The sequence below is a fragment of the Hypomesus nipponensis genome, chromosome 13, assembly GCF_054491055.1.
Source record: "Hypomesus nipponensis isolate SF chromosome 13, ASM5449105v1, whole genome shotgun sequence".
Lineage (NCBI taxonomy): Eukaryota > Metazoa > Chordata > Actinopteri > Osmeriformes > Osmeridae > Hypomesus > Hypomesus nipponensis.
In genome coordinates, this window is record NC_140373.1 from 8067501 (window position 1) to 8080282 (window position 12782).

The 12782-nt window shown below is 48.3% G+C and overlaps 1 protein-coding gene across 1 annotated transcript in view; it reads left to right on the top strand.

Moving 5' to 3' along the window:
• snx29 (sorting nexin 29) overlaps positions 1 to 12782 on the top strand; it is a 48573-nt gene that overhangs the window by 9707 nt on the left and 26084 nt on the right. Inside the window, 1 exon segment of the mRNA XM_084670654.1 lies at positions 656 to 741. Within this exon segment, the coding sequence (XP_084526780.1) occupies positions 656 to 741 (86 nt within the window).

The following is a 12782-nucleotide window of genomic DNA, read 5'->3' on the forward strand; positions in this document are numbered from 1 at the left end:
ACACACTCGCATACCAAAACGCACACACACAGACGTTTCTACTGACTAGTCACATACACACACGTTCACTCCAGTGGCTGTGGTTGTATACAGGGGTGGGATATTATGGGATATAGTTTTACTGGCATGAGACCCCACAAAACTGTGGATATGCTTGGGGTGGGACTGGCTGGGGCTGGAGGTGGGGGTGGGCTGGCTGGGGCTGGAGGTGGGGGTGGGCTGGCTGGGGCTGGAGGTGGAGGTGGGCTGGCTGGAGCTGGGGGTGGGGTTGGGATGGCTGGGATGTTGTACACTTCTGGTTTAGCTCCAGTCTCTGTACACTTCGTAATGCAGGGGCTGGAGGTGGGGGTGTGGGTGGGCTGGCTGGGGCTGAAGGTGGGGGTGGGGGTGGGACTGGCTGGAGGTGGGGGTGGGCTGGCTGGGGCTGGAGGTGGGGGTGGGACTGGCTGGAGGTGGGGGTGGGCTGGCTGGGGCTGGAGGTGGGGGTGGGACTGGCTGGAGGTGGGGGTGGGCTGGCTGGGGCTGGAGGTGGGGGTGGGCTGGCTGGAGGTGGGGGTGGGGTTGGGCTGGCTGGGGCTGGGGCACAGCTGGGCGAATGCTGGTTCTTGGAGGTCCCATAACTGTTCTCTGTATGTGTGTGTGTGTGTGTATGCAGGGAGAACGAAGTGCTCAAGGTCCAGTTAAAGAAATATGTGGGGGCCGTCCAGATGCTGAAGAGAGAAGGGAGCCAGGGCAATGATGGTAAGACATGACCCACACACACACGCACACACACACTCACACGCACACACACACATGCACACTCTCCCTCTGTTGTAGTCTTCCATCTCCTTTTCTGTCAGAGGATGAAACAGCAAAGCGATGACAAGGCTGCTTATTCTGTAGTTATAGTCACAGGTCAGTGTTCAACACTCAAGGGCACACACACACACACACACACACACATACTTTGGAGCCTTTCTAGCGCATAATTAGCTTTCTCCACATTTCTGGGGGACTTTTATGATAAACGTCAGTTTGGTTGCCTGGGGACTAGCTCTCTGTGTGTATGTTTGTGTGTGTAAAGGCTAGAGAGATAAGGCAGCTGTATCAAAGGCAAACAAAATGAACATGGCAGATTATGTAGGGCTACATAATGACTAATTACATTTTGGGGGAAAAGAGAGTGGTTATCAGTGGGCTCGCTGTGTGTGTGTGTGTGTGTGTGTGTATTCAGCCCTATTCTCTTCCCAGAAAGAAAAGTAATTCTCCTCAGGCACTCTATTGGACACCCCACAGGCACAAAGAAGACCCATGACGCAGAGGGCCATGCCTGAATGAAAATGTCACTTGGCTCTTTAAGAGAGAGGAAGAGAGAGAAATGGGAGAGAGAGAGCAAAAGAGAGAGAAAGAAAGGGGAGAGAGAGAGAGTATTGCTCTGCATGGTGGGTCTCTGTGGGCCCAACCTCAGCACAATGGAGGTGTCAGAGATGCTGCAGAGCCCTGGAGGCTGGCAATGGTTCTGGAACCCTCCGCTGTCTGGGGCATCCGTTTAGTTCCCGGTGACCCTGCAGTGTAAACACTGAGGCGTCTGATGTAAATGTGCCAATTTACCTTCTCACTCAGCGTGTCAAAATGTCTACTCTGTGCCTACGTATCTCTCTCTGAACTGACACAGGCCTCCACATCTACTGTACATGACGTCTTCCTCATTCCTTCTGTGTCTCTGGCTAATGATGTGCCATGCTCCATCACTCTTTGATGTTGAGTTGCTGCTGAAAGGGATGAGTGTGTGTGTGTGGAGGGCTGAATGGCTACACAAACGCACAACACAGGCCTGCTTCATGTCTTGTCAGTGAGCAGCCTTTTGAAGGCCCTCTAATGATACAGCTGCTGCTCCCCTGGTGAGAACTCCTGAATGGTCCCCAGGCTCTGAACGCATGCACACACACACTCACACACACACACACGCACACGTGCGCACACACACACGCACACAAACATGCGCAAGTACATTCTGAACACGCGCACACCCACTAAATCGAGCCTCTTCTCTCTCATGCTTTGCCTCTGAAGCTGTCTCTTTTGTTCTCTCCATGCAAGTTCATGTTTTCATCTGGATGTTCCCTTCTACCAGTGACACACAGTACTGTACAAAAGTCTTAGGCACAAATAAAATCATTATTATTTTCAAAGTAAAGCAAAAACGCTTTAAGAAATAATGAAATGAAACCAAATGTTTCCCAACATTGCACTTTGATACCGCTGCACAAATACAGAAGACAATATTTTATATACTTGAGACAATATTATGTAAAAACTATTGAGTGCCTTAGACTTTTGCACTGTATGTTAATGTGTGTGTGCTTAAGGTTGTGTGTGTTGTTCAGGCAATGTAACAGCTCAGAGATAGCTAGCCCTGGATGGGGGGTGCTTACCATTTGGTTGAAGGTGTTGCCATGGTCACAGACAATCTCAGGAAATTGGGTCAACCCTCTTTCGTCCCAATGGAAGAACCTTTGGGTGATTACAATCCAGTGGGAAAACAGAAGTGATAAAGAGAGCGTGTGTGTGTATGTGCATAATGATAAAAGCACATGACGACAGGAAAGGTCAGAGGTCATTAGTGTTCTACCCTGTCTCTCAGAAGTTGATCTGACCCTTTAGAATTGAACTGGTTTTGGATTGTCTAATTGTCTCGGGTTTCGCTAACCCAGTGTTCATTGTATGTTTGTGTGTATTTTCATGTGGTTGTAGTGTTTATTTATTATCTGAGGTCACGTCCATGGATATGAGAGTTTATTAAACAGAAGGTATGAGTTCCGTCGTGAACATGGAGTAGATGCACTTACTTCACGCTCCCACCTACTTTATAAACAGAAGGTGTGTGTGTGTGTGTGTGTGAAGGTGTGTGTGGCTGTGCGTGTGTTCATGTGGTTATTGTTTTTATAGCTAATCTGAGGTCCTGGGGATAGAGATAACAATGAGGATGGTGGTGAAAGTGTTTATTAAACGCAAGGTGTGTGTAAGGGTGTGTATCTGTGGAGATCCTTGATTAAATTGATGGGGGTTGTTTACTCACAAAGAGGTGTGTGTGTCTGTGGAGATTCTTGATTAAACGGATGGTGGTTGTTTACGCACACACCAAGGTGTGTTGGTGTGTGGGTGGGTAGACTCCTGTGTGCGTGTGTGAGGGTTATTCATCAAACTTTGTCACCATGTTTCAATATCAGGATCTCAGTATTTAAATCCATGCATTTATAAATCAATCAACACACCTAAGCAGCTCAACTGTCTGTCCAATCAGACACATTCTCTATGAGGGAGGGGTCACCAAGAAGGAAGTCATTGAACAGTTCCGACCGGTTTGGCCCCACAGATTGTGTGTGTTTCGGACTTGGGTAGATGGGGGAGTGCTGTGTGTGTGTGTGTGTGTGTTTGTATGCCACTGTGTGGGTTGGTTTCCCCCATAGTGTGAGAGGTGCTTCATTAAAACATAAGGTGGGTATTAACCTAGGTGTGAGACCCCCTCCCTGCCCCACGGATGTGTCCAGGTGGTAATCTTTCGGGGGCTGAGGTTATCACCTAAACTGTGTATGGTGTTAATGAACATTTCAGTCAAGGGCCAAGGCTGCCAGATTGAGCTCTGTGTCATTATCTATCCCCCAACCTGCTCAGGACCATAGCTCAGAACTGGTTTTAGTGCGTCACAATTAGTGTGAGAAGGTTGTGGCTACACACACACACACACATATATACATTGGTGCCCTAGAGCCATCGATGTACTTGGAGTATCTTTTGCGCTTCTGGTTAGTGCCAACCCCCACCACTCTGTCTCACTTCTCTCCACAAACTCCTCCCTCCCTCCCTCACCCCCCCCCCCCCCCTTTTCTCACTTCGTCTCTGTCCACCCTCGATCCAGCCTCTATTTGCCTGTTCACACACTCATCTGGAACTGGTTCAGCAAACATGACCCAATGAGGACACACACATGCGTGCACATGCACACACACGCGCAAAGGAGTGATTACATCTGGTCCCAGTCAGAGAGACCTGTGCTGTATCCAGTCATTTAGCGCATGGCTAACCACATTGATAACACATTGATATTCAGGAGGGGGTGAGAGAGAGAGCGAGGGAGTGGATGGAGGTGAGAGAGACCGATAGGAAGGAGGAGAGGAGGGGCAGGAGGAAGAGAGAAGGTGGGTGAGGAAGGGAGGGAGAGGGCATAGAGGGGTGAAAGGGAAAGAGCTCAAGTGCCTGATTAAATGTTGCTGCTACACTTGTTTTTGTCATTGTCACAAAGTCATTGGGCGGAGGTGTGTGTATGTGTGCGCGCGCTGTAAGGGGTGTTTTTTTAATCACCACAGCAGCTGTATTTATCGTCACCTGTGGCCAGCTTCCGATGCTCTCCTCAGGGCTCCCGAGCTGAGACGTCACCCTCACGGCACAACGGCTGCAGGTGGCCGGGGCTTAGTGATGTCATCGCGGTGCAAGCACGGCTGTCGTCAGCGGCAACACTAATCAGAGTTGATCAGCATGCTGCAACGCCCAACTGGGCTGCTGTTGGCCATGAGAGAGAGAGAGAGAGAGAGAGAGAGGGAGAGAGGGAGAGAGGTAGAGAGGGAGAGAGGGAGAGAGGGAGAGGATGATGGGAGGGAGGGGATAACGACAGAAGAGGCCAGTCTCTCTGACTATCCTGCTAGTCTCCTAATGGTTGACTCTTATCAGTCTGTCTGGCATGTGGCGGAATGGGATGGATGTGTACTGATGTGTGCCTTGTTGTGCCACCGTGTGTATACCCGTATGTGTGTGCGTTGAACAAGATGGTTATCAACAGTTGTGTACCTGGAGGTTTGTCATTGAAGGCCTGTGATAAGAATGATCTCCACTCTGACACTGGCCTCGGGTAAACTCCTGTCTGGCTACAAAATCTTCAGAAATATATTTCCCTAAGCTATGAAGCAGCTTGGAAGCAGGTTGTTCCGTCCTGGTCCATGACTAAAAGTAGAGAGTCTGTTCAAGTGTGCTGTGATAACGATAAACAAGTTAATCCTCCTTATTATGTGTTTGTTCAATGACCAGCGGGCTTGGGGTGTTTTGCTCGGGAGAGAGAGAGATGTAGGAAATGGAGAAGGAAGAGGTGGATAAAAACATCCAAGTGTTTGAGGTTGTGAGGGAGGACTGGAGAGAGGGTGGAAAGCACAGAGGGAGGGAGGTTAAAGGGGGGTGCTGCCAGAAGGGATTCCAGCCTGTCAACTAGCTTCCCCTCACACGTTCACATCTCCACTCAGGAAGCCATCGGGCTGCTGGGAACAGGCTTCCTCTTCTCTCTGTTTTCCACTTCCTCTCATCCTGTCTTCCATCCTCTCCTTCGAGATACAGCCTCCACCTGTCCATCTCTGTTTTTCTCTCTCTCTCTCTCTCTCTCTCACTCTCTCTCTCTCTCTCTCTCTCTCTCTCTCTCTCACTCTTTCTCTCTCATCCGACTTCAGAGGACTGGTGCACTCGTTAAAGTGCCCCTCCTCCTTCTCCTCCTCCTCCTCAAATGCAGTGCTTTGAGGAGCTGGGCAGGTCAGAGCACCGTGGTTGCTCCATATGGATTAGGTACTGTTGTGTCATGGAGGACCTGGCTGGGAGGAGACCACCAGTCAGGAAGCTGGATCCCGATGGACCCCCTTGGTTCTGTCACTATGGGGTTTGGTGATCCTCTCAGGGTAGAGGCTGTGCTCTTTATACAGTGGTTCTGGTTGATTTGTAATCTTATTTTGTGGCTTTGATCTGTTTCCCTCTATCAATTTACCCCAAAGAGATTATTATTTAATTTGCATAATGGATTATCGTGTAGAACCTGACGTTTCTCTTCAGCATTATCGTCGGAAAAATAATCTGAATTTCGATTGAGATCATTGTTGGTTGTCTTGACATGTAGCCAAGATCTTTGGTTTAAACGTCAAGCAGGGTTTTGTTTTATTACAGATGAGGAGAGTGGATTTATTTGACACCGTAAAGAACATCTCCATCTCTGCAGACTCTTTTAACTGGGATTACGAATAAAACTACTAAAGATTATACCTCTTATCCTCTAAAGTCTAAACCAAAGGAAGGAAGTTAACTTGTTAGGGCTTGTCCAAAATGCTTCTGAAAGGAAGTGGATCTCTGATTGAAATATGCAACATGAGGGGAGGGGGAGGCAGGGGGATGCTGGGGAGGGGGAGGCAGGTGAGAGGGTATTTATGAAGAGGAGTATGCGAGGATCAATGGTGATTAAACTAGTAATCTTGAGTAATGACAGGAACACCCTCTGTCCCTGTCTACCATCTAACAGGCCTTTCATGTCTGATAGCAGACTAATGTCTCATCTCCATGCTGCTGTGCTGCACCCTGGTTAGGCCCCATATTCATCGAGATGTTGGTGTTATTCTAGCTGAACTCTAAGCCTCTGTTCAAACACATTTGTCTTATTGTACCTATGACAACTTGGCTAATTGGCTGTGTTTACTTGAAGTGGATTGCTTATCTCAACCCCATGTGTGTCTCCAGTTATGTCTCATCTAAGTGTTTTTAGATTAGTGCCGCTGAATGGAGAACAGGTGACTCATGGTCTTATAAACATATAAAATCAGTCTGGGACAATTAAACCATTAGAACTTTTGAGCGTTTACATTTGTGTCTTCCAAATGTCCCAGATGCCTCTCGTCCAAATGCAAACCCGTAGATGGCAGTGTTTCCATGGTGCCCTCTGTGCTCTGTCCTGATTGGCCGAGCGAGTGAGAGGGCAGAGATCAGACAGCCACTGACATCTCTCCGTAATGTAGATGTACTGTTACAGCCTGCTTCCAAATGAGATGTCCACTGTTTAATGGCCTGGAGTAACATGAAGCTGTGTTGCTGAACGCTGACCTTGTAGACCAGCCGCCTGCCCCACCAGAACACTGTCACCAGACATGGAACACCAGCACTGACTAATGACACTGATGATAGACACTCAGACCAATCACTCCTCCTCTGTGTCCTGCCTCTGCTCTCTTCTTTTTCTCTTCTCTACTCCTCCTCCTCGCCTCGCCTCTCTCTTTTCTCCGCTTGTCTCTACTCCTCTACTCTTCTCTCCTCTTCTCCTTCTCTCTCCTCTTCATTACTGCTCTCCCCCTTTCTCTTCTCTATGGCAATGAACGTTTCTTTTGCCTTTTTCCTTCATCTGTTCTTATCCTGTTCTTTCTCTCCTCTCGTGGATCTCTCAATTAAAGCAGGTCTTTGTTCCATAGACCATAGAAAGTCAGTGGTGGGTGTCATTTCTGATTTTACATTATTTATTTGCACAAAGACAAAAGACCAAAAGGTTCTTATTATAAAAGGAGATGTCAACCTATATCGTGTGCTACTGTTCACTTGAAGTTGTCTGTCTGTCGGTCTGCCTGTCAGAAAGGGAGAGAGAGCTAGAGGAAAGGAGACTAGATATAGTGAAGGATTTTCAGTTAATGATGGTAATAGTGAGTGACGCACACTGTGATGCGACCCTGAACACACACACACACAGATAAACACGTGTGTGTTGAGTGGTAATGTGTGTTGGATAGCCGTAGATGTGCTTAGTGTTCTCTGGGGGGCTCTGACCCTGTCCAGTGTGGACTTCCTCTGGAGTAGTTTGTGTGTGCATGAGAGAGAAAGAGAGAGACACTCCTTGTCTTCTCTCACTGTCTAAATAACCTGGTGATAACATCTGAATAGCACACAGCCTTTTCTGCCAGTCCTGATAGCAAAATGTTCTCCTCCCCTTCTCTTTCTCTCTCTCTCTCTCTCTCTCTCTCTCTCTCTCTCTCTCTCTCTCTCTCTCTCTCTCTCTCTCTCTCTCTCTCTCTCTCTCTCTCTCTCTCTCTCTCTCTCTCTCTCTCTCTCTCTCTCTCTCTCTCTCTCTCTCTATTTCACTATCTCTTTTTTTCCCTTTTCTTTCTCTCCTCTCCCCCTCCCTCCCTCTTTTTCTCTCTATTTCACTCTCTCACCCCCTCTCCTTAAAATAGGAAATGTCTAAATTACACTTGCTAATGGGATGCCACAGCACAGTTGCTCGCCTCTCTTTCATTCTCTATCAGTAAGGGAGCACATTTCATTTGATACATAATGGAAGGACTGTTCTTATCTACTGTTAAAGAGAGGAGTGATGACGGAGCCTCATTGGAACTTCTGAAAATGATAGGGAGGAGGAAGGAAAGCTTTCCTCTCTACCCTCCTCTCCTCTCTCCTGGACAGTCTGGACGAGCTAACAGATGGGGACATCAATTTTTGATATGCATACTGCTTCACCCGAGCTGTCTTCTGTTGGCCACAGACAGTAGACCAAGGCTCAGTCCCCCAGCACAACAGCAGCATATGTCAGTTACTACCAGCACTTCGGATATGGTCCCAGAATATTTCCATCACAACTTTATTTCAATTACTCTAAATACATACCCCAAAAAGACTATGGCCAGCGGGCCATTCTGTTTTTGGCCTTGTCCATATGTGATCGAGTGTGTGTTAGCAATCTGGTGTGTTTTTGCAGGCGTAGTCTCTGATGTATATAAGGGTTTGAAGGAGAAGCGTGTGTCTTCTACGCTAGATGTTGGAATAATTGATTTGACCCAGTTTAACATTTGCCATTAGTCATCTGCTGCCTTGCATTAAATGACGCCGCAGAGGCAAATTAATTGTCTGTGTAAAAAGCTCTCTGCTCTCTCCTTCACTTTCTATCACCCTCTCTCTCCCTCTCTTGCTCTATCCCTCTCTTATGCTCTCTCTCTCTAGCTCTCTCTCTAGCTCTCAGTCTGTAGAAAGACGAAGGCAATGCCAGGCCCTCTTTAACAGCTCTCAGACTATTAACACAATAACCAAAAAGTAATTAGATTGACTTTTTAATATGGCAGTCAATTAACAACGCCATGGCGACAGGCGGCCACAGACAAAGAGAGAGGCGGAGAGAGAGATAGAGAGAGGGTAAGAGGGAGATAGGGAGGGAGAGAGAGGTAGAGGGAGGGAGAGAGGTAGAGGGAAGGAAGGAGAGAGAGAGGCAGAGGGAGGGAGAGAGGGTATTAGAGAGGAGGAGGAGACTGTCAGCACACTAGTCTCTCTCTTCCTGGTGAGAGGGGGGGGGGGGGGTTTGTTTACCTGACAGCATTTACTCATTGGCTAAGTGGTGAGGGCATGGCAGATGCAGATGAAACCACTCTGGACCCTTGGTAGATCATCACTGGAGAGATCAGCCTCTGCAAAACCTAGTTGGAGATGCCATGGTCGTGGGACATAGAAATGTCACCCCTACCCCTGATATGCTTCATGGTGACCTAGTGTGTGTGACGGTGTGTGTGTGTTGTGTGGAGAGAGAGGGAGCACCCTGGCAGCCATGATCTGTGTGAGGTTTATGTGTAGTGTGTCTGGGCGGAGTGCTGTGTGTACTGTGCGTACTGAACACTTTGCAAATTTGTTTGTGTGAACATGCTAATTCATTGGAGAAAGAGCGAGAGAGAGAGTGCGTGTGTGTGCGTGTGTGTGAATGCTTAATAACTCATTTTAATAGGCTGCAGCACCATGAGCTCTGATGTTGTTCAGCTGAGACATTTTTGGGTCATTTTTTTTTCTCCTTTTCTTCTGAATAATTGCTTTGATCATGAGAATAATGAGGTTTTCCCTATTCTAGCATATGGAACACACTCACAGACACACAATCACACATTCACACACGGTCAGCAGACATTGACAGGACACACACGTTTGCACAAACCACAGAAGCGCTCCCCTCTCTCTCAGCCCTCAAGTGATACCCAGTAGCAGAACAGGAGAGATCAGCTTCAGGTCATAAATACAGGAGATGGATTTCCCATAATACACACTGGCCATAATAAACATTTTAAATAGGAACCTGGATCTCAAAATAATCACCTAGTTCTACTCAAATACAATTACTCCCCTTTTCAAAACAAATCACATCATGTTGCCCACTGAGTACACGCTACATATCATAACTCTGAGTTTTTTGGAGAGCTGATTCTGTTGCTTTCCGGGGCGTTTCAGCAGAACGTTTCAGCCCCCCAGGGGCTGAGATCAGGTTTCCAGACGAGAGAAATCTTTGACAACTTGTTTTTCTGATGGCTTTGTGTGATCTCCGCCTGTGAGATGAAGATGAGATCACACAGGGCTGGTCTGGAGATGCTGCTGGGAGGAGGAGGGGGAGTGGAGTGAGGAGGGGGAGTGGAGAGGGAGGAGGAATGGAGAGGGAGTGGAGTGAGCAGGGGGAGTGGAGAGGGAGGAGGAATGGAGAGGGAGTACAGTGAGGAGGAGTGGGAGAGGAGAGGGAGAGGGAACACTCAAACCTTGTTGTGCCTGGTGCTGCAGCAGTGTGGACCTGAGAGGGGGGGGGGGGCACACAAAAAACAATACCCCCAGCCAGCCAGCCCCTGTGTGAGGTGAACAGTAGGAGAAGAGAGCTGCAGAGTAGCTTACTACACGTGTGCACGCACGCTCACAGCAGTCAAGCACCTCTTCATGTCGAGGGGAGGAGAGACTCATAGTGTCCATTCTTTTTGCAACAAGTGGACCCTTCACTTCTCCTACCCCCCCCCCCCCCCCCTAAGTATTGGTTAGTTTGCCTGTCCTCCAGATAGTCATCTGGCCTAGTTGTTGACTACAGGAGAAGTGAGTTGTAAAGGAATTGTGACATTGTCACTGTGTCCAGCTGCATTCACTATTCTGAGTTCTATACTGTGACCTGCTTTACCTTCTAACAATCAATACCTCAGTGTCACAGTCTTGGCTATAGTTTGGTGTTCACACCTCTCACACACACACTCACATATGTATACACTCATACACATAGGCTATTACAGACACCGGCACACACACACACGCATTGATTGCCGTCATCAAAGCGTAGTGAATGGCGATTTCCACACCTTTAGAGACTTGCTGTTTCACAGCAGAGGACACACTGTAAAATGCTTTTGGAATTGAGCTCTCTTTCTCCACTGTTTCCTGTTTTTTTGTGTGTGTGTATTTGTGTGTGAGATGTTTGGTGTGCGATTTCACGTCTGTGGATCAGATTCGCCTACTCCTTCAATTTGGCTCCATCAGTGCAGACAGTCTCTGATGGAGCGATAAGACAAACACCCACATACACACACACACACACACCCTGACATACACATACACTAATGTGGATACACAGCCTCACACACACTGTTGTTATCTGAATGGGAGATGCAGAGCTGTATGTGATTGGAAAATGAAGGAAGATTGCCTTCTGATTACCACATGTTAATTAACTCAGCATCTCCTGTCTTCTCCCTGTGGACTGCTTGGGTACGTGCTCCACTTACTCTTCTAGGTGTGTGTGTGTTCCCACTTACATTTATGCATACTCAATTCTGGAATCCTAAGATATGTGTTTGTGTGTGTTCTCTCTGTTCTCTGTTCTTCTCTGCTGGCCTCTTTGAAGGCATGGTGATGCTCCAGCGCTGCTATTTGAAAACATGGAACTAGAACCTGGGGCCATGACACTGCTTTACTATAGATTTGACCAGTAAGTCTCCATTTAACAAAATAACATGTTTACCCAGAGAGAACAGATTTGCAGGAGAGGATTGTAGAAGGTCTGGTGGTTGGGTTGTCCTGAGTGTATTTGTCTGTGTGTGTGTGTCTGTGTGTGTGTGTGTCGGCAGCTCTGTGGCAGAGCAGCCTGGCCGGTCCATGCAGAGCAGCCTGGCCGGTCCATGCAGAGCAGCCTGGCCGGTCCATGCAGAGCAGCCTGGCCGGTCCATGCAGAGCAGCCTGGCCGGTCCATGCAGAGCAGCCTGGCCGGTCCATGCAGAGCGGCCTGCCTGGTCCATGCAGAGCGGCCTGCCTGGTCCATGCAGAGCGGCCTGCCTGGTCCATGCAGAGCGGCCTGCCCGGTCCATGCAGAGCGGCCTGCCTGGTCCATGCAGAGCAGCCTGGCCGGTCCAGGCCTACGTGCTCTGGATCCCTCTGCTGCAGCAGCTGCTCTGGATGCCCCAGAGAAGGCCCTGCTACAGAGACAGCTAATCTGTCTGTAACACACCCATACACACATAGGCATGAGAAAGAGGGAGTAGGAAAAGGGCGGTGGGCATCAGGACTGTTTGATTGTTATTTTATCAGTTTTGTAAAACTCTTTCAGTCCCCATGCCTCTCTTTCTTTCTTCCACTCTCTCTCTACTGGATCTCTCTCTTTGGCTGTCTCCATCCCCTTTCTGAATCTCTCTTTCTCCCTCACACACACACAGGAGGGAGTTCCAGAGTATTTAGCAGAGAACAAAGTCCCGTCCTCAGGTCCTAGTTTCCTTGTAATTATTCATGAAGGTTCTCCTCGAACTCGGTTCCTCTGGGTTCACCCCTCTTTTGGAGAGAACTGTGTCCTGTGATGTCACGTTCCCTTCCTCCTAAAAGGTACTTTAGGTTACATGGCGAACTACTTACCTCCTATTCTCTGCTGTCTCAGAGGCAATGGTGTTTTGTTTGATTGTGTCCCCTGTGTAAATGCGTTGAGGGGTGTTGTGGAGGAATGTGCCACTTGTGTAAATGTGTTGTGGAGGATTGTGTCCCCTGTTGAGGGGTGTTGGGGAGGATTCAGCTCCTTGTATCGATAGACATCCTTGCCTCCTCCTCTTCAGTTTTAGAGGAAGTCCCTTGCTGAAGAGGCTCATCATGAGACACGTACACACACACACACACGCACGCACACATGCACAAACTGAGGAGCCACATCATTAGCAGCCTTTGCTGTGAGAGATTCTGCCTCGTCAACTGGAAACTGAGGA